At 48.2% G+C, this 22187-nt stretch overlaps 2 protein-coding genes across 2 annotated transcripts in view; one reads left to right on the top strand and one right to left on the bottom strand.

The window, feature by feature from the left end:
• Positions 1 to 22187, bottom strand: part of FLT3 (fms related receptor tyrosine kinase 3) — a 126459-nt gene that overhangs the window by 16740 nt on the left and 87532 nt on the right. Inside the window, exons 16-19 of the mRNA XM_044284638.1 lie at positions 16402 to 16512; positions 15848 to 16001; positions 3838 to 3962; positions 699 to 820 (exon numbers count right to left, since the gene is read on the bottom strand). Of these exons, the coding sequence (XP_044140573.1) occupies positions 699 to 820; positions 3838 to 3962; positions 15848 to 16001; positions 16402 to 16512 (512 nt within the window). The remainder of the gene's footprint in view (positions 1 to 698; positions 821 to 3837; positions 3963 to 15847; positions 16002 to 16401; positions 16513 to 22187) is intronic.
• On the top strand, positions 59 to 13594 carry LOC122930928. The gene is made up of 5 exons (XM_044284642.1): positions 59 to 320; positions 2351 to 2484; positions 3276 to 3432; positions 3502 to 3790; positions 13360 to 13594. The coding sequence occupies exons 2-5, from the start codon at positions 2379 to 2381 to the stop codon at positions 13438 to 13440; spliced, it is 633 nt and encodes a 210-aa protein (XP_044140577.1). The 5' UTR covers positions 59 to 320; positions 2351 to 2378; the 3' UTR covers positions 13441 to 13594.

Below are 22187 nucleotides of genomic sequence, written 5' to 3'. Positions count from 1 at the left end.
CACCCCTCCCTGAGCTGCACGCTGTTTACAGAAGTGTACGTACTCAGCAGAGAGGAAGCATACATGTAAATGAAGCTACACGAATAGCCCGGAACAGTCACCGGAAACATACAAGAGCGACGTCATCACAAATTTCAGGCATTTCTGACCCCTTTCTATTTTAATGCATTGTTTGTTCTCATGATAAACACTCCGCTCCATCACAGTCATCAGGCCCAACAATGTACTTTAAAGAGGACCTCTTCCCTCTCCTGACATGTTTTATTAACTACTTGAATTCTCCATGCAATAATAATTCTGGGGCATCTACTCTTATGGCGGTATGTTGTGCCATTCCTGTATTATTTCTGCTAGAAGTTATGAATGTATTGCTGGCAGTTTGCAGTGAAGGACCAGCTTTGGGGTGTGTTCCTGCACAGGCGGCATTGATTGGATACTGTCAGACTGTGCAGGGGCACACCCCCAACTTTACACCTTGCTCTAAAAGATAGAAGAGTGACCAGTCCTTTAAAGGGGTTCTGCAGTTTTTTTAAACTGATCTATCCTCTGGACTTCCGGGACCCCCGCCGATCAGATGCTGATTATCTATCAAGAGGATAGTCAGTTTAAAAAACTGCAGAACCCCTTTAACTACACTCGGTTCTGATTTAGGAACCACCTGTCAGGTCAGGAGTTCTAGAACATTATTGAAAACTCACCAACTTTGATTCAAGGAACTCCATCCCTTTGGCAACTTGATATGAAAAACTGAGCAGATCTTCCAGTGTGAGGATGTTAAGATCTTCTTCGTCATACTTCCTGAAGTTTTGGTATTTCATTTCTTGAAGAGAGGAGAAAAAAATAAGATTTTCAAGGCAGAAGAAACATTCAAGGTTTAAAGAGAATCAATCTGTCAGCAGATTTATGCTGCCCAATTCATGAGTATTTCATGCTGCATGTAGTTGCCCAAGCATGAATCTAGTGACGCGCTCCCTTTAGGAAGTGTTTTCTTGATGGTATGTGGTGCCTGACTTATGACAAACATTGTGAGATTTAGTTTGATTGTCAAAAAGCTTGTTTATAAGCATACTGCACCATAGAAAAATTTTCCATTTAAGTTCAGAGTTCTTCTACGGTTTGCTAAGCTATAAATGAGACCTGTATGTAGCAGCTGCTGTGGGGTCCAAAAACCCAGGGGCGAATCTCAGCTCAGTTAGAACTCATTGCAGTTCGTGATGTATATAGGCAAAGGAAGAATGCATTTCTTTTTTCATTATTTCTGTGCTGTGACATCACTGATTTATTTCTGTACATTTCCATGCATTTTATCATACTGTTGTAACATCACTGTGAGCCTTATTGCTGTGCTGTCACATCACTGTGCACATTATGACCATTATTGCAAACATCACTTGGTGTATTATTCCCATGCAGTCAGGATACGAACATAATCATAAGGTTCTTATGTTCAGAATTTTGCTTGAAGGTGTTCACTTGGTGGAGTGGGGCCCAATTTCAAATCTTGATATGGGGCCCCAGTGGTCCTAGTTACGCCCCTGAATGGAGATGTTATATGAGGTATTTAACAGTGCTTTACTCCTCCACCTTCCCATGCAGCAGGCATTTGAAACCCTTCTGACAATGGTTGTTGCACACCACACCAGTTTTCATAGGTCTCTTGGTTGCTGGTTGGTCTACTGCCCTCTGTGCATGGTCACTGAGTTTTGAGGGTGGTCTGCTCTATGTAGATATACACCAGGCCATATCCTAATGGCTGACTTATCTGTATTCCAAAGGATGTACCGTGGCTTTAACATTTTCTTTTACTACTTAGTAACCTTGTCTGGCAGTAGTTGGAAGTGAACTTTACATCAAGGTTGCTACACAGTAAAACCTGAAAATGTTGACTAAGGCTACATTCACACGACCGTATTTTTTTTTCCGCGTCCGATCCGCATCCGTTCCGTTTTTTGCGGAATAAAATCGGACCCATTCATTCCTATGGGTGAATTAAATTAGCGGACAACATTCAGTATGTTGTCCGCCTCCGTTTTTCCGATTTTATACACCGCAAAAATATGAAGCATGTCCTATTATTGTCCGTAGAAATCGGTCCGCTCCCTCATAGAAATGAATGGATCCGCAAATATCGGATGACATACGGAATGGTTTCCGTATGTCATCCGATATTTGCGGATCCGTTTCCGTTTTTTTATTTAAATAGTTTAATTTTAATGTTGGCTCTGCCCTCAGGGGTTGTGGCTAAATAATCATTTCTAGCATTTGGTGACGATTGTTGGACACCAACTTGATTGCTCTCCAAAATGTCTAGAATTGATGTCAGCAAACTCATTGTCTTGATCCAAGACAGGCCAGAGATTTGGGATTGCCGACAAAATATGTACCAAGACCGTGTGCGAAAGGATCGTTCATGGGAAGAGATCGCGCAGGAGCTCTTGCCTGATGAATGGGCAAGATACAGATCTGAGAAACGTATGGGACTGGGTAAGTCAAAATTTATAACAGATTTTTTTTTTTTAATTGTCTAAAATCTATAGTTAAAAAAAACTCCTGTAGCATCCATGATTGCCATCTCCAGGCTGTTGTTCAGACATCTGCACTAGAAAGTATAATGGGTCTAGCAAAGTGCTTATAATAAAATCCTATCATGCATCTTATCATATTTTATGCCATGCATCTCTGCACAATATTAAATGCAAACTTTTCCTATGTGACTTTGCTAGGCCCTTGCAGTTTTCTAGTGCAGACATCTCGTCTGCAAGGATGGAACACTGACCCTGTAAAAAAAAAAAAAAAAGAGGGCATGCTATAGGACAGTGATGGCTAACCTTGGCACTCCAGCTGTGATGAAACTACGACTCCCAGCATGCTCCATTTATTTCTATAGAGTTCTGAGAGCAGCCAAGCAAGCTGGGTATCTTGGGAGTTGTAGTTTTACCACAGCTTGAGTGCCAAGGTTAGCCATCACTGATAGGAGTTGCTATGGTGCTCTGATATGAACATTTCAGAAAGCCATCACAGATGGCTTTATGAAATGTTTATATGTAAAATTAAATAGAATAGTTGTGCTTTTCTTAAAATCCAAATAGGGTACTTTTATACTTGTGGCTAAGCGGATCCCAGCACCATGTTGCTGGACTGCTGCTCCGTCCCCACTATAAAATCTCATGAACGTTGTAAGGTGATTATATTTTTTAAAAATTTAACTAAAGTGACATAGGAATAAATAACTGTAAAATAATGTAGTAAATCATAATTTATTAATTTTTTTGCAGTAAAAAGACTAAAAACAAAATGGAATTCATGCCGTGATCAATTTCGCCGTGAGTTCAATGCCAACAAGGTCACAGTGGCGATGGGAAACCGAAAAAAAAAACCTTATCTCTACACCAAGGATTTACAGTTTCTTTTACCTATAATGGACCTGCGACCGTAAGTATTGTTTTTTTTTTAAAATGTATAATTTTTTTTTTTGGTACTAAATTTTTTTTCTATAATTAGTACTGTGGACAATCTGGAGGCTGAAGGTGACTCTTCAACTGACATAGAAAATCCAACACCACCACCATCATGTTCCACAGCCGCTGTAGAAATGGAGGATGTTCCAAGACCAGATGAGGAAAGTCACCAGGAAACTTCGCCTCAACAGCCTACTCAGCGTCCAAGCAAAAGAAGGAGGGGAGGCAGTAATCCACAAGCTCCCTCTGAGATGGCCAGAAGAGACTATATTGACTCTCAAGTTTTTGAGTACTTGAACAAAAACAAATCTGAGACACCAGAGGAAAAAAAGGTGAATATTTCTCATAGGTCCTGCATGTTTGTGTGACTCCCCCATACCTTCAGCTTGTTGAACCTCAGGCTGTGTTGTCGACGAGTCCTGGTTGCGCTGATTTTTGTCACGTTCTTGTTCTGTAGATACCCATTTATATGAGCAGTTGCTTAACACTGTCACAGCTCTGTCTCTAGAGGTGTGTAAAACAAATGTATTCACTGTGAAGGTCAGAGGGAAGCAACTAAAGTAAGTATCATCAAGGTACTAACTGGCTTCCTATGACATTAGCCCTACTGCTTGTATTATACAGATTAGATTCTGTAGAATGTTGTGTGTAGATATACAATACATTTACCAAAAATACTCCCAAAACACCTTGTAACAAAAGAAAGGAGAGCTGAAAAAGAGGAATGGAGAATCTATGTGCATATCGATATAGGTATCCACTACTGATGACATTAAAGAGGACCTGTCCTCATTCCTGACCGGAGAAGTAATTGATTGTATTCATCATGAAATTATTCTGGAGCATCTTTTCTTACAACTCTATGGGCCAGATTTATCATGACTCTGACAGCTCACTCCACTTTCACATATGGCTAAAGTCAGTTTTAGGCCAAGTGATTTATGATCGGCCCTTTAAGACTGTAATAAATGTGGTTTGACGGTAGCAGTTTATCCGTCAGTAAGCAGCTTTACAAAAGTCGCACGTCCTTACGAAAAAGTCACATGTTCTATTAAAAATTCTCATAAGATAAGCATGTTCCTCACTGGAGTGAAATTGCGAATTTTTTTGCGACTTTTTTGCGACTTTTTAAATAGTCCCAATAGTAAATCTGTCTAGAGATTAATTTACATAAGAAAACACGCCCACTTTCAGAAAACTGGCGAGCATAGTGCAGAGCAGAAAAAAGTTGCAAACTTGTGAGCATTTTTAGCGTTTGCGCATTTTTTTGCAACTTTTTCACTCCATTATTCTGACTTGAGCTAAAGCAATGGCCGGACTGAGGGGGGGCGGAGCCCCCTTTAGGGGAGGCCTACATGACTAGGGTTTGGTTTAGTGAGCTGGAGGGGAGGGTGGGGTCAGAATAGGTGAGTGGGAGGGCTATAGGTAGGGATGGAGGTTAGGATAGGTAGTTTGAGCTGGGGGGGTGGAGTTTAGGGGTTAAATAGGGTGAGAGGAGGAAGACAGGGTGCCATTTTAGGTTGGAGAAGAAGCTAGCTTACCGCGGGAATGGAGCAGCTGGAAGCCATGCTGGAGGAGTTGCGGGCGGCAGCGGAGGTGAGGGGCCCAGCGTGGGCCCAGGAACAGATCCGGACGTTGCTGAGGGGGTCGGTGGAGGCGCCTGTTCTGCCTCCACATCCGGCGTTACGGCCGCGGCGGGCCAGGCCGCCGGCGCGCCTGTCGCCATCGGCTTCCCCCCCTCGGGCTCAGCGCCGCATTAGGAGCCCCTCGCGGGACCCTCCACGTCGGGCGCCTATGACTCCAGCTTCTTCCAGGCCCCGACGTGGGAGGAATCCTCCCGGTAGGCGGAGCCTTGCGGGTGGCCGGTCGCGGCCATCTTCGCCATCATTTGAGGTCGGCGGGGGAGCGGGACCTGGCACTGCGGGCGCCTCTGTAACTCCAGGCACGGAGGCGGCCCCTCGACGTGGGAGGTCCGTTGGTCAGCGCGGGGCTGCTGCAGGAAGGTCCGTCGGTGGCAGCAGGCCTCAGGATGCCGGCAGTGAAAGAAGCTCCGCACCCAGGAGCGCACCGAACCCTGCAGTTAACCCCGGCGTCCCTGGTCCGTGTGGGGCCGGGGGACAGGTGACAGCCAGTCTCAGGAGCTGTTCTGAGGGGTCCTGCTGCGGGGCGCATTCCTGCCCTGCCGGGAGGCAGGGTGAAGAGGAGCGGTACGACGTCTTGGTCTATCCGGAAGAGGACGTCCCGGGTCCTAGCGGGATCGGGGGACAGCGAGATGGTGACGGTTCGTCGAGGAGGAGTGATCGTCTGGAGTCCGGACTTGCGGCTGATGGGAACACAGCACCCAGGCAGCCAGGTGAGATTTCATGGGGACCGCTTGCGCAGGTAGTGCAGGGTGTGGGGGCCGGGGTGGGGGGTGGCTCCCAGTTGGATTTGAGTAGGGGTTTGGGTCAGTTGTTGGGGGGTTTGGCGGGATTGGTGGCGAGTTGGGGTTTGAGTGGGGGGACCCACGTTACAGGCCTGGGGGGTGCATGGTGTGGCTGCAGGCGCGGGGTCGTCGGGGGAGCAGCAGCAGTGGGGGTTGCCGGGCGTGGGGGTGTCGGTGCAAACACAGGCGGGAACGGAGGGGGAGGAAGAGGCTGTTCGGGTGGATGATAAAGCGAAAGGGGAGGTTTATGTTTGTTTTGAGGGCCCGTTGGGGGCGCATTTGAAGTCTGAGGTGAGGGAGAGGATTTGGAAGGGGGAGTATGTGGAGATTTTCTCCCTGCTCCCGTTAGAGCGGTTTAATTTGGATAGGGTGCGGAAGGAGGATGGTAAGAGGGAGGAAGAGGAAAAGCGCCGTTATAGGCTGATACCGAGGACGTTTGCAAATTGGCTGCAGGCGTTTGCGATATTAGCAAGTGTGATTGGGGATAAGGCGCCGGAGGCGTGTTCCGGGTTGTTTTGCTATTTGGACGCGATCGGTGAGGCGTATAGGGTGTACGGGGGGGTTGCATGGTTGCGCTATGACGAGCAATTCCGGCAGCGGAAGGCGGTGCGCCCTGAGATGCGGTGGGACCATAAGGACATCGCCTTCTGGTTGAAGGTTACGGCCCCGGTGCGTGTGGTGCAGTCCTTTCGGGGGGACGGAAGTAGTGGGGGGACAGGCGGTACGGCGGTTGCCTCGGCGAGGGGACTGTGTTTTGCCTTCAATGAAGGAAACTGTAGGTTCGGCGCTAAATGTAAATTTAAGCACGAATGTTCCAGTTGCGGAGGGACTCATGGGGCTGCGCAGTGTTTTAGGGGGGGGCAGGCAGGCTGGAGCCGGTGGGAGAGGGGGTGATAGTGCTGGAAAAGGGGGTGACGCCGGTGCGGCTGGAAAAGATGTAGCCGTACTTAGATAGGTACCCCAATAGAGAGGCCGCGAGCTTGTTGAGTTTGGGTTTTGCGGAAGGTTTTAGAATTCCGTTTGTGCCGGGGGAGGCGGTTTTGCTTACAAAAAATTTGCGGTCGGCTAGGGAGCATCATGAGGTAGTGGGGGAAAAGTTGGGGAAAGAGGTGCTGCTCGGGCGGATGGCGGGTCCATTTTTGGCACCGCCTGTTAACAATTTGAGGGTGTCGCCGTTGGGGGTCGTGCCCAAGAAGGAGGCGAATAAATTTCGCCTTATACATCATCTGTCGTTTCCGAGGGGCTCCTCAGTTAATGATGGGATTGACCCGGCAGTTTGTTCAGTAGCTTATACGTCATTTGATGCGGCAGTGGGTTGGGTGAGGCGTTTTGGGGCAGGGGCGTTGATGGCGAAGACGGACATTGAGGCGGCGTTTCGGTTGTTACCGGTTCATCCGGATTGTCAGCATTTGTTGGGGTGTTTTTGGGATGGTTTTTTTTTGTGGATCGTTGTTTACCCATGGGGTGTTCGCTGTCGTGCGCTTACTTCGAAACGTTCAGCTCGTTTCTGGAGTGGGCGGTTGTGGACTCGTCAGGTTGTGATTCGCTGATTCATTACCTGGACGATTTTTTGTGTATTGGCCCCCCTGGTTCGCGGGTTTGCGCTTTGTTGTTGGAAACGTTCTGTTTTTGGGAGGTTTGGGGTTCCGTTGGCAGAAGGTAAGACGGTGGGGCCGGTGACGGAATTGAGTTTCCTGGGCATAGTGATTGATTCAGTGAGGATGGAGTGTCGGTTGCCGGGGGATAAGCTGGAGGATCTGAAAAGTTTGGTGGCAAGGGCGATTCGGGTGAAGAAGTTGCAGTTGAGGGAGATTCAATCGCTGTTAGGGAAGCTTAATTTCGCGTGTCGGATAATGCCCATGGGTCGCGTGTTCTGTAGGCGGTTGGCGCAGGCGACTGCGGGGGTGGTAGTTCCGCATCATTTTATTCGGTTAGGAAGGGAGCAGCGGGCGGACTTACGGGTTTGGAATTCTTTTCTGGACCAGTACAACGGTCGCTCGCTGTTTATGGGGGGAGTGGTGGATTCTTTTGATTTTGAGTTATTCACTGATGCGGCGGGGGGGGGGCAGGTTTTGGGGCTTTCTGTGGCGGTCAGTGGTGTGCGGGGGTTTGGCCGGAGGCCTGGGTTGAATGGGGTTGGGTGCGGAATTTGGCTCTGTTAGAATTGTTTCCCATTGTGTTGGCGGTTTTGTTGTGGGGGGAGCGTTTCCGGGACCGGAAGGTGCGTTTTCACTGTGACAACATGGGGGTGGTTCAGGCGATTAATGGCCTGTCGGCATCGTCGCCGTTGGTGGTGCGGCTGCTGCAGCGGTTGGTGTTGGAGTGCTTGTCGCTTAATGCCTGGGTTGTGGCGGTGCATGTGCCTGGGGTGGAGAATTGTATCGCTGACGCCCTTTCTCGTTCGCAGTGGACTCGTTTTCGGCAGTTGGTTCCGGAGGCGGACGCGGTTGGTCTGGAGTGTCCGGGTTGTCTGTGGGAGCTGTTGGAGGAACGTTAATGGGGCTTGTTCGGGCGTCCTTAGCTCCGGGTACGTGGGATCTGTATATGAGGGCGTGGAGGGCCTGGGAGGATTGGTGTTCGGTGTTGGGAGGGGGATCTGAGGAGCCGGAGTTGGCGTTGTTAATGTTTTTGGGTCATGGTAGGGAGCAGGGTTGGTCGGTCAGCAAAGTCAATGGTTACATGGCGGGGTTGGCTTTCGGTTTTAAGGCACGGAAGTTGGTGGATGTCACGAAAGCGTTTCTCGTGGTGCAGGCGCTGAAAGGGTGGCAGAGAATGGGTACGGGGGTGGATGGGAGAAGGCTGGTTTCGTTTGGGTTGTTGATTCGGTTGGGGGGTCAGTTGAGGGGTGTTTGTCGGTCAGAAGGGGAAGCGCGGTTGTTCCGGTTGGCTTTCTCGTTGGCGTTCTTTGGGGCTATGGGTGGGGGAGTTAGTCTGTCCTTCGGTGAGTCGAGCGGGGGGTTTGTTAAGAGGGGATGTGGAGTTGTTTGCGGACAGAGTGGAGTTTGTCATTCGGCGGTCAAAAACGGATACGATGGGGCGGGGTCGGAAGGTGGTGCTTTTCCAGATTGACGGTTGCGATATGTGCCCGGTTCGCTGTTTACGGGAGTATGGGTTGGGGGCTGGGGGGGTGGCGTCCCCCTTGTTGGTGCATGCGGATGGTTCCTTTTTGTCTCGGTTTCAGTTCTCGGCGGTTTTTTCTAAATGTTTGATCCGGGCGGGGGTGGATAAGGAGGGTTATTCTAGCCACTCCTTTAGGATTGGTGCGGTGACGGAGGCTGCTAGGTGGGGCTTGGGCGAGGAGGTTATTAAGCGGATTGGGCGTTGGGAGTCGGCAAGGTTTAAGTCCTATGTTCGTTTGGATCGATTGTAGCCGGGTGTGATGAGTTGGTGTAAGTCAGTGTAAGGTTGTGGTATTGTTCTTTGGTTTTCTTTTGTTGCAGGTGCGGCGCCCGCTCTGGTGTGGATTCTGGGGCATTCATACGTCTTCTGGGGGGCCGTCCGGGCAGCGGTTCGGCCGGACGGCCAGCAGCTCGGCTTTGATAGAGAGTCTGCGGTGGTAAGGTGGATTGGGAGGCGGGGTATGGTGTGGAAGGGGGTGTTGCCTGAGGTTCATAGGTTTGTGAGGATGGATAGGGCGCCGGATGTGTTGGTGGTCCATGCGGGGGGCAATGATTTAGCGGCAAAACCGATCCGGGAGCTGATCAAGGAGGTTAAATGGGATTGTTTGCGGTTATGGTCGTTGTTCCCGGGTATGGTGATTGTTTGGTCGGACATTGTTCCTCGGCAGGTGTGGAGGGAGGCGCGGTCCGTGGATGCGGTGAATAAGGCAAGGGTGAAGGTAAATAGGGTGGTAGGGCGTTTCATGGCTAGGAACGGGGCCGTGGTGGTTAGGCACAGGGAGTTGGAGGCTGGAGTGGGGGCCTATTGGAGGTCGGATGGTGTGCATTTGAATGCTGTGGGCTTGGACATGTGGAGTTTGGCGCTGCAGGAGGGCATTGAGGTGGCCCTGAGGTTGTGGAGGAACGCCCGGAGTTGAGGTGGTCAAGTCCGTGCGTTGGTGGCGGTGGGGGGGGGGGTCCTTGGAGTTGGTCATGGTAGAAGCTGAGGACAATTGGGGGGGCCCCACGGTTGGGGCTGGACTCCCAGGTGGACCGAGTGGTTGTGGTGAATCGAGGGGGGGTCATTCGGTGGTGCCTTCGAGCTGGGCGTTACGGCTGGAGGCAAGAATGGCTCACCCTGGTTCGGCAGCTCGATGTTTTGGGGCTTCAAGGACCTCCCCCCATTGGGGTTTTACAGTATTATGTATGTTATGTTGTATTTGTTATTTAATAAACGGCTGCTGTGGCCATTGCATTCCAGTCGGTGGTCTGTGTTTTATTGGTTATGGGGCTCAATGGTGGGAAGTGTAATGGTGGAAAAAGGGTTGTTAGAGGTGGGCTTTTAAAATGAATAAGAGGTGGCGAACGGGAATTAACCAATACCCTCGTCATGATAAATCTGGCCCTATGTTCTTATTTCCTCTGTTATGCCTGTAACACCCCTTTGGGCAGCCCTCAGTCGGCAGGGTGTATGGCAGGTCTTATCTTACTATGGTGTAGTGCCCCCACCCAAATCTTGCTTGGAGCAGGAGGCTCTTCCTCTTCTGTGGTCGACTTGGGAAACCCCTGCCCAGCTCAGTACACACTCACCCGAGGAAGGAATTAACTGATCAACAGATTTATTTGGGAAAGAGTCAACTATGGTGAGGAACATAAAGATAATGCAATAAAAGGAATAAAGCACAGATTGCAATTCTGTGTAAGAAAGACCCCTGGTGAAGGGGGTGGCTATCTGTAACAGTAAGTGGTGATGGTCATCACACACTGTCCTTTGGAAGATAAAAGCAATACACTCTTCCCAGCTATCTACTGCTAGCACTTAGAAGGCCATAAACTACTGCCTAACAACTAACCCAGTGCGAATGTTGGGGCCCGGTTGCAGAAAATGTTGGCATGCAAATGTTGGTGCACTTATGATTGTTCCACCCGGGAACTATCTGGGGGCTGCAGCATTAAGAAGCTTGGATGGCAGTGGAGTCGGGAGCAAGATCCCCCTTGGGTGCAGGACGACACTCCACTGGGAAAGCAGGCAGGGCTGTAGAGTTGATGCAGCAGCTGGACTGTTTCCTTGCACACAGGGACCACAGGAGCTGTCTAGGCTGGGTTGTAGGGTTACTGCAGCAGCTGAGCTTTCTGTTCCGCTACAGGAATCACTGGATGCACTGTCTGCACGGAAACAAGGTTCACTTCTGCCTGTGGAGATCTTTTAGTCTGTCTCTCTCCTGGTCATGTGTAACGCCCCGCTAGGGGGCATCACCACTCTTTTTACTCCATCACTATTTCATATGGTTGACCCAATATCATCTTATGCCTTATTTCCATGTCCTGCAAAAATGTATATGTATTTCTTATGAAACTGTTATGTCAATTGTAATGTGCCTGGTTCACCAGCAGATGGTGGCAATATTGGCAGAGCTAGGTTATCTGGAATGGAACCTTTTTTGTCCATTCCAGCCCTCTCTAGAGAGGGAGGAGTTTTGGTTAGTGAAGGTCAGTCTAGCCTTCCCCTCCTTGGGGAGAGGTTGTGCAGGAGGGAGCTCGTCCCTTGCGGGAGAGCCCTGCCGAAGTCTGCAGAACACCTTTAGTTCTGTGGGACCCAGAGGCCCAGCTTCAAGCCTCATAAGCCAGGAAGTATAGTCCCCTGGAAGATAAGAATAACCCTCAAGATAAAGATACCGATCAAGATAAAGACAGCTCGGGCTGGGTGTATGTAAAAGTTCCTATTTAATTTTAAGAGTACAGATGTAGCAGAGCTGAGATTGTTTGCCTGCCAAAATTTAAGCTAAAATCTGCTGATGACCAAGAGAAAGCTTGAAGATTGTTTCTGATGCAATATTACTCAAGTAAAGTTACTGTTCAACTGTCACCGCCAGATATCTGAGAAGCTCTGACAGACGTTCTTCAGAACCTCCTGCTTGATGTTCTTTTGTTTTGCTTTTGTCATCTCGTTTCCCTCTCTCAACTGTCATCTAGTTGCACTGATTGCATCCCTTTAAATCCCCTCCCATACTGCATCACTTTGCGGTTTATACAACTTCCTGGAGTGTGTGCATGCTGGATGCTACAACTGATGCTTCTACAGATAAGTCTGTTCATTTATTTGTGTTTTCCTGTTTGCTTGATCCTAGGTGACCCTGACTCCCTCCGTATTAAGTGTAGGGAGCCAGTGGTCGTGTCCCCTCACTATTATTGGGGGTTCGGTTGTCATTCTCTTCTGCTTTCCACCCGCAGTCGAATGGCCAGACGGAGCGCGTCAATCAGAATCTGCAGACATATCTGCGCTGTTTTGTGGCGGAGAATCAGGAGGATTGGTGTTTTTTTTTTGTCCCTTGCTGAGTTTGCTTTAAATAACCATCGTCAGGAGTCCTCTAAGTCACCATTTTTTGGTGCATATGGGTTTCATCCGCAGTTTGGGACATTCTCTGGAGAGGGGTCTTCTGGTTTACCTGATGAGGACAGAGTCTCCTCGTCTTTGTCATCTATTTGGCAAAAGATTCAGGATAATCTAAAGAGCATAAGTGAGAGATATAAGCGTGTGGCGGATAAGAGACGTGTGCCTGGTCCAAACCTGAATGTTGGTGATCTGGTGTGGTTGTCTACTAGGAATATCAAATTGAAGGTTCCCTCCTGGAAGTTGGGTCCTAAGTTTATTGGGCCTTACAAAATCTTGTCCGTCATCAATCCTGTTGCCTACCGTCTTGATCTTCCTCAGACTTGGAAGATCCATAATGTTTTTCATAAGTCCCTATTAAAACCTTATGTCCAACCCATTGTACCCTCCTCTTTGCCTCCTCCTCCGATTGTGGTTGATGGTAATCTTGAATTTCAGGTCTCTAGGATTGTGGATTCTCGTGTTGTCCGTGGTTCCCTCCAGTACCTCGTTCATTGGGAGGGTTATGGTCCTGAGGAGAGGATGTGGGTCCCAGTGACGGACATTAAGGCCACTCGTCTCATCAGGGCTTTCCATAGGTCCCATCCTGAGAAGGTGGGCTCTGAGTGTCCAGAGTCCACTCGTAGAAGGAGGGGTACTGTCACCGCCACGGTTTATATAACTTCCTGGAGTGTGTGCATGCTGGATGCTACAACTGATGCTTCTACAGATAAGTCTGTTCATTTATTTGTGTTTTCCTGTTTGCTTGATCCTAGGTGACCCTGATTCCCTCCGTATTAAGTGTAGGGAGCCAGTAGTTGTGTCCCCTCACTATTATAGGGTGTTCAGGTGTCATACAGTCGAGGCACGAGGGCATGCAATTATCTATCATAGAGATCTTTGCATGGGCTGAGAAGTCAGGTAGAGTGCTAGGGCTTTTTCAGGGCTCACCCTTATGTTCCTTAGTTTGGGATCAAGTCAGTCGGATCTTTGTTTGTTGTCTTCTAGTTTTCTGCAACACCATCCGTGACATCCACGTTCTACCAAATCTGGAATCCATTTTTATTTCATCATACCTTCACCTACTAATCCATTTAGTTGCTCGGCTGCGGACGACTACACCTTGGGTTCCAGGATATCCAAGTAGGAGCACCGTGGCATGTGCTACACCACCAAGGGACATTAGGCCACCCTTACACCAAATGTTCTGGACTGACATTCTGCTGTTTGGCCACAAGATGCCTCTGTTTCCTAACACAGCTACAGACTGTATATATATATATCTCCATATTCATGAGAGAGGTGGAGTTACACACGGAACCTGGAGAGGAAGAGAGAAGGAGAAGGAGAGGCAGCCATCTTAGAGTGAGGCTGTGAGAGACACTGAGGAACTGTGTGAGCAGAGAATATGACGGCATACAGGTGTGAGAGCCTACCTCAGTAACCAGAGCTACAGCTAAGTGAAGCTGATCGTTTCCAAGACCATGATCCTGTCCAGAGGAAGGAAGATTGCTGCTAGGAGTGCTGATGAGAGCAGAGGAACAAAGCAAAATACACTGCGGTACCACATGCTTGTTGGAGAGACATTCTATTCAGAGTCACCAGCGGATGCAGAGCAGACCCGGGTCGGTAAGATCGTGCACACACCTCATTACAGTGTTGGCGCCTAGAGACTGAGACCAGGCCTGTAGTTAGTTACTTAGGATCTCTGTTTGTGTCAGGCCACAAGTGTTACTACTCTTCATTGCAAGGACTCCATAACTAAAAGTGCCATTTCTCACAAACTCAAGCCAGGCTGGCGTTTTGCTCAGATGGTATACTCAGGCACGTGCCACAGGACCAGTTATGGGAGGGGGAATACTGTAGATATGTGTAAGATTGTAAGCTGTTGTGCTGCACCTAAGGCTAGCCCACACTACACACCCATACAGTTATTCTTGTTCTTTTAGGGTAATAACAGGCAAGGTGTGGCTGTTTAGTTGTGCCCGCCAGTAGGTAAATTACTGCTCTTTCCTCCTGCATCCATCGGAGGGCGCTCTGCTGTGCAGCACAAGGGTCTCAGCGCTCGGGCTAGGTGTATGTAAATTTATTGTATGTTCCCAGCATTGGTGGTTGTGTTTATTGTCACATTTAAGTAAAATTCTGTTTTGGCAAAAGCTGGTGTTGGGGTTGCTTTCCTCGTTCGTGAGTTCGCTGTATCCTGGGGAGCCCACCCCGGTACACGGCTTACATAACCATTACAACCGCAGGACACACCCTAGTCGTAAACCTCATTGTTAATTTATTCAGAGGAGCAGCACAAGTCAGAGTTCTAAGAAAAGATGCTCTAGAATTGTTATTTCATGGAGAATACAAGAATTTAATAAACCTGGCATATAAGGGCAACAGGTCCTCTTTAAGATCACTTGGATGATAGCAGTGAACAGCCAAATTCCTTCTACTTAGGGTCCATTCACACGTCCGTTGTTTCTTTCCTGATCTGTTCAGTTTTTTGCAGAACAGATCTGGACCAGTTCTGTACCCATTCATTTTCAATGGGTCCTAAAAAAAAATCAGGACCCATTGAAAATGAATGGGTACAGAACTGGTCCAGATCTGTTCCGCAAAAAACGGAACAGATCAGGAAAGAAACAACGGACGTGTGAATGGACCCTTAAATGGGTTTTTCTAGATCACTATGGTATTTAATAGACATGCTCATTTACTTTATTTGCTTATATCGTGTATATCTTCCCCATGCATTTATTTTTCAATTTGGACTCTTCTGACCCCCTTTTACCATGTAGACAAATTCCCCTGGTTTGTTTCCATCCTGTATGTAGCACCTCCTGTTCCTGTGTCCAAAAAAACCCATGATGCATCTCTCCTTTCTATGACACAGCCCCAGCACCGCCCCCAACAACTCCCAGCTGGTTTATAGCTCCTCCTATCCCGCTAGTTACATAGACACTCCCCTATCACTGCCTCTAACAATGCCCAGCTAGTTTATGGCTCCTCCCACCCAGCTAGTTACATAGACACTCCCCTATCACTGCCCCGCCCATGGACACAACATCCAAGGAAATAAGAAAGAGCAGCATGGACATGGTCATGTGACCACAGCCGAGAATGAGAGATAGGAGCAATAAAGATAAATGAAAAACATTACAAAGTTACATCTACCTTCATAAAGGATAATTTTAAAGGATGTTGATGTAAATCCCATTAAGGCTCATGCTCACTAATACATTGCAGCCCCGTAGAAGCTCACAGTTATAGGTCTATGGGGCCCACTATACCGCCGTAAGCCTCTACTGCATATAGAGGCCTTATCCTTCATATTTCATATAAATTTACCACAACAAAATTGCCGGTTCCATTGGACTCCATTTTATAGAGTTATTATGGATACAAAGGTGAAAATAGCAGATTCATTAAAAAAGGCAACAGAATAATTTCTTAATATGACAACATAACCCCCATTATACCTGATTTGAACAGAATTTCTGTAAAATACCTGAATTTCTCATCCTGGTTGAAATTATGGTAAAAAGGGAAGTTATTATCCTTGAAAACATCTGACCAGGTTTTGTGGAAAGTATCTCTTCTGACTTTCAGGTAATTGAGAAGATCTCCATGTGGGCAGTACTCAAAAATTAAGTATATCGGACCTGTAAAAAGAATGGACATACAGAAGGAAACCTGTACAGTTTCTATGTAGTGTAAATATAAGGATCCATTCAGGCGTCCATAAGTGTTTTGCGGTCCACACCCGTTCCGCAATTTTGCGGAACGGGTGTGGACCCATTTATTTCACTGGGGCCGCAAACACTGGGGCCGCAAAAGATGGGGACAGCACACCCGCATAAAAGATTGAACGTGTCCTATTCTTGTCCGCAATCGCAGACAAGAATAGGCATTTCTATCACAGGGTCGGCTGTGGGCGGTCCGCAAAAGGCGGAAGGCACATGGCCAGTATACGTGTTTTGGGAATCCGCAATTTACGGACCGCAAAACACTTACGGACATCTGAATCAACCATAAGGGGAGATAAAGTGATGTCACCTATACCTGACACAGTGCACGCTCCCAACAAATTCACTATATTGTCATGGTGTCCGACCTGGGTCATCATCTTCAGTTCAGACATTAAGGCATCTTTTTCCGAGGCATCGGGATTTTCTGAAATAAAAAATGACATGTCTTTGTGATATGTAATGTCAAAATGTGACCATGAGAATGCAGCGCCATCAGCAGGCAGCATGCTATGGGGCTGAGCAGATCAATATACATCAATACCCGTCATTATGGGATTCAGGGTGGGTTCACACATGGTAGATACCAAATGATCACACTGGTTTAAAAGAGAACTGGCTTAGTTACCCATAGCAACCAATCAGCTTCCAGCTTTCATTTTCCAAAGGAGTTGTCCAAAATGAAAGGTGGAATCTGATTGGTTGCTATGGGCAACTAATATAATTCTACTTTACACCAGTTTGATAAATGACCCCACAAGATTTGCCACTAGAGATTTTTTGTGGCAAATCTGTACCTTTGTACAATACCAGTAGAGAGGATAAGATTTTAAGGAATCTCGCCCACACACTGCTGATCTTTTCATTTCACCCGCAGGGCGTATTGGAAATCTACAGCAAGTCAGTTTTAGACCACCTGCAGACGAGTACGGCTGAACGCACATAAGATCCTCAGGAATATCTGTGCGGATTTCTGTGCGTTTCTGCATCTTATCTGCACCAAAATCTGCAATGTCTTTGGTGCGGATTTGATGCAGTTTTGCCGTAGATCTCGCCCTTCCATTGAAAAGGGTAAAATCAGCAGTTAAAACTGCAAACACAATTGACACGCTAATTATTTTGAAATCCACGCCGCAGGTCAATTTCTGCCCGGTACATGAGATTAGTGTAATCTCATACACTATGCTGGTAACGTAATACGCTGCGGTTTTTCCACACGGGAATTCGCTGGAAAAACCGCATGTATTCCGCAACGTGTTCAGGTGGTCTTAAAGAGTAACTAAACTTTTGAATAACTTTTTGGTAAAATATCCCTAATGTCATAATAAACTTTTAGTAATATACTTTATTAAAGTTTTTTGTATTTTTAATACACTTTACCCCCCCCCCCTAAAGCGGCGCACCTTTGCCTGTGCGCTTAAAATCCACTTTTCTGTACAACGCTGACTTCTCAGCGGAGTACGGAGTCTACAGTTTACGAATGGGGCCGCAGCACAGTGAGTACAGGCAGGAGCGCATATTGCTGCTCCTGCCTGTGCCCCCCGGAGGTTTACTAACTCCTGTCTCCTGGCATGGGTACCCTGTACCCATGTGCTATGCCAGGATTAGCTGAGCGGAGTGGGCTCCTGCCTGTGCCTGTTCCACTGAACGAAGAGTCCTGCATGGAAGCAGGCAGGAGCTGCTCCGCTCAGCTAATCCTGGCATAGCACATGGTTACAGGGTACCCATGTTCTATGCCAGGAGTTAGTAAACCTCCATGGGGCACAGGCAGGAGCAGCAATGTGCACTCCTGCCCGTACTTACTGCGCTGCGGCCCCATTCATAAAGTGTCTACAGCCCGTACTCCGTACACCACTGAGAAGTCAGCGGTATACATAAAAGTAAATTTTAGGCACTTTGGGGGGGGCTATTCAAAATACAAAAAACCTTAATGAAGTATATGTCTGTGAAGGTTCTCATTTATCCAGGTCATGGTATATCTGTAAAGAATAAATCAAGAATAAATGAATGAATTTTATTTCAAGCCACGGAGGCTCCTATTGCTATATCTTCCTTTACTACAAAACCACAGCAGCAAAGAAAAAACTTAAGAGATTAGCATATCTCCATGGTAACAAACCCCTCCCACATGGTCCCCTATATATAGTCTCTGTCACAGGAAACCCTCCTCTTTCTTTGCTGCTGCCACAGCTAAGTACTTTACTGTGTCATTTTTTCTAATGTTATGCATAGTAGATATATATATTTCTTTCCATTACAGGGCGCACTCTTCTTTATTCACTTCAGTTTATTGTTTTTCTCTGGTTTATTTTGCCCAGGTAGTTTAAATTTTTTTATCTACATTGCGCCCATTAGGTTTTTCTTCATACTGCTTCCCTATTGTCTTACTCTTCTATCGGCTCTCAGATATTACCCGGCAACCGCACTTCCACTTTCGCCGTACCTGACAGGGTTTCCGTCTTCCATTTGGTTCACTTCTCGGCGGCCATTTTATCAACTGTCACTTATCTTTCCTTTGAGCGCGCGTTTCCACTAAGCCACGCCCCCTCTTTTTTCTGAGGTGAATTTATTCCCTGCATCGCTTCAGATAGAACTGCTCTGCGTCTTGTGGGGTAACTCACCCCGTTTATTTGTGTGCCTTTTCTTTCAGCTACCCCATACTTTATAGTTTATAATAGTGACATTTATCACTAATCCCAGGCCCATTAATTATTCATTTATACTGTATCCTACATAGGCTATTATGGCTCATACCCCATCTAAACAATCTATGGCAGAGGATTCTGAGGTAGAATTTCACTCCCCTGCTACAGCTCCTACATTTAGTGGAGCCCCTTTAATGTTAGAACCTTCCCATGTGGATATCCTACAACGCTCTGTGTCAGAAGCTATTATGGCGGCAATGGGATCCATGTCCCATTCCCTATCCAGGTCAATTGCTGATGCACTCATAGTTCAACCTCCCCCACCCAGGGTTGACACCCAATCAGGTACTGCTTCCCATCCAACCTCCAGAACCGAATTGATTGGTGTGTGCAAAGCCACCCATGATAGCGCGCCAGAATCACGCAAAAGAGCCTATTCCCGCCAGGCAGAAAAGGCGAGGAGCTGGAAATGTGCCAGAGCACAACTAGAGTCAGATTCAGGATCCGAAATTGGTTCCGACTACGAGGAGGTTAGGTTCGAGGATGAGGAATTCCCAGATGCAGACCTGTCTGACTCCCCATCTGCTCGGCCCATTAATAGTTCCGCTACAGCGGCAGGACCGCCTACTTCTCAAGCTGCATCAGGTTCATTGGGCCCTTTGACCGACCCCTCTGGGGAGCCATTATTTGACCCCGACTCACTACACCATCCAAGATCGGCTGAATGGCTACCGCTGAATCATGTAGCCCAATATCTGGAATCCAGAGTCCGCTGCCCTCTCAGTAAGGAGGCACGTAAAAAGCTCAAAGCCGAATGCCCGCGGCCTTTAATAGCAAACAAAGTTTGCAATACACCAGCAGTAGACCCTAAGATGGTCCAATTTCTTTCCAAAACTGGCTGGAATCCTAGGAGAGGCCTAGATTCTGCTCTTCGGGCGTGCCAGGACAAGCTCCTGGACGTCTTTGGGCCCCTAGCCAAGATTTTCGAATTGGCCGAGACCGCTAGAGCGGCTAATGAATTTGTGGACCCTGAGGCCCTCCGTGGTTGGACACAACGTGCCATTTGTATAGCCGGGAATGTTAACACTTCCCTTTCAATCGAGAGACGTAAGGCGATCTTATTTAAGATCGAGCCAAAATGATCTAATTTGGCCCTATCCGAAGCAGGTAGTGAGGCACAAGGTCTCCTTTTTGGCGACTCATTTATAAAAGATATGAGCAAATATGTTGGAGCATTTACGGCCCTTGACAAGGCCCAATCCTCTATGAGGAGGGTTTTCCATACTCGTTTTTCACACAGGGCCGGCAGTTCCAGGGGCCGTCTGTCCGGCCGCTCCTCATTCCAGACCCGGGGCTCGGGTCGAGGTTCCTACAACTACCGCTCCTTCTCTGAAAGATCCTCATTCCAGGATTCCAAACAACCATCGGGTTTCTTTCCATCACGAGGTGCTCCCAATCGTAGAGGCTTCCGAGGAGGCTCCAGCTCCCGTCGCCCTTTCGGTAAGTGTACCTCCAATTCTTTCTTCTCCAATTTGTGTAGGGGGCAGACTCCGACATTTTTCTCGTCTTTGGTCCACCATCACCACGGACACGGGTGCTCTCCACAATTCTTGGTTTCCAAATAGAGTTGGTAAGTCTTCCGAGTCTCCCCTTCCCCCCCCACCCTATGATCACCCCATCAGACACCCCATTTCATATAGACAGGGAGCTGATGGACCTGCTCAGAAAGGAAGCGATCGAACGTGCACCAAATTTCCCTGGGGGTGTCCTGAGCACTATCTTTCTGGTACACAAGAAGGGCGGCCAAATGCGTCCCGTCATCAACCTGCGCCCCCTAAACAGTTTTGTACGGTATCGACACTTCAAGATGGAGGGCATCCATCTTCTCAGGGATCTTCTACTAAAAGGGGATTGGATGGTAAAACTCGACCTAAAGGACGCATACCTCACTGTCCCAGTAGAAGAATCCTCCAGAGACCTACTTCGGTTTCTGTGGAAGGGAGAAACTTGGCGCTTCACTTGCCTCCCCTTCGGCCTCTCGTCGGCTCCATGGTGTTTCACCAAACTCATGCGGCTGATAGTAGCATGGCTTCGCAGTCGAGGAATTCGACTAATTATCTACCTGGACGACATCCTTTTGTTGGCCCAGGACAGACATACCCTTCTATCACATCTGGAACTCACTTCGAACCTGTTAACCGGGTTAGGATTCCTCATCAATTACGACAAGTCCGTTTTGACCCCAGCACGGACAATGGAATTCCTAGGGTTTTCTGTGAATTCGGTAGCAGAAACCCTCAGTCTTCCGACAACAAAGATCAAGGAGATTCGCAAGGAATTACGCAGAACACTGGAAATACCACAAATTTCCCTTAGACATCTGGCTCGGATCATCGGCCTCCTATCCTCCTCCATCCAGGCCGTTTTTCCAGCCCCTTTACATTACCGGGCCCATGACGGCCCATTTACACAGGGGAGCCACCTACGCGGATCTTATTTGTCTAGAGGACGAAACTCGGGACGAAATCCGTTGGTGGATCTGCAATCTCCAAGCCTGGAATGGGAAGGCGATTTGCGGTCCTCGTCCGGATTTTACAGTGGATTCCGATGCCAGCCTCCTTGGCTGGGGGGCCCACTGCGAAGGCATTTCTACCGGAGGTCCTTGGTCGATGGAGGAATCTCCTCTGCACATCAATGCTTTGGAGCTCCTGGCGGGCTCATTCGCCATTCGCAGTTTTGCGAAAGACATGATCAGAACTTGCATTCGACTACGCATGGACAACGTCTCCGCTGTCCGTTATGTCAATGCCATGGGCGGTACACACTCTCCCATGCTTTCTCATTTGGCCAGGGAATTCTGGTCTTTCTGTCTGAGCCGGGAACTTACAGTGGTGGCGGAATATATTCCAGGATTACACAACGTTCAGGCGGACTGGAGCTCACGCTATCTCAGGGATGCCAGCGATTGGAGATTAAACTCGCAGGTGTTCTCTGCCATCTCCTCAGTCTGGGGTCCTGTTTACATCGACCTCTTTGCTTCCCGTTTGAACAAACAACTACCGAGATTCTTCAGTTGGCGCCCGGACCCGGAAGCGGAAGCTGTGGACGCATTCCTTCAGGACTGGTCCGAAGACCTCCACTACGCGTTTCCGCCGTTCTCAATGATCCCGAGAACCCTGAGTCAAGTTCGTTTCCAATCAGCAGAGATCATCTTGATTGTTCCGTTCTGGACCACTCAGTCGTGGTTTCCCAACCTTTTGGAGCTTCTCATCCTTCCTCCTTTTCTCTTGCCAGATTGTCCAGATCTTCTCTTAGGTCCGGGAGACGTTCAACACCCTCTTCTTCTGGAGGGTTCTCTTCGACTACTAGCTTGCAGAGTATCAGGCGTTCCCACGAAGGCCGCGACCTTTAGGAAGCAACTTGGAGATTACTGGAGGAGTCTTGGGCTCCCAGCACT

This window comes from Bufo gargarizans, chromosome 3 (assembly GCF_014858855.1).
Source record: "Bufo gargarizans isolate SCDJY-AF-19 chromosome 3, ASM1485885v1, whole genome shotgun sequence".
Taxonomy (NCBI): Eukaryota; Metazoa; Chordata; class Amphibia; order Anura; family Bufonidae; genus Bufo; species Bufo gargarizans.
Note: the sequence above shows the minus strand (reverse complement) of the source record. Positions and strands in the feature narration are given on the sequence as shown.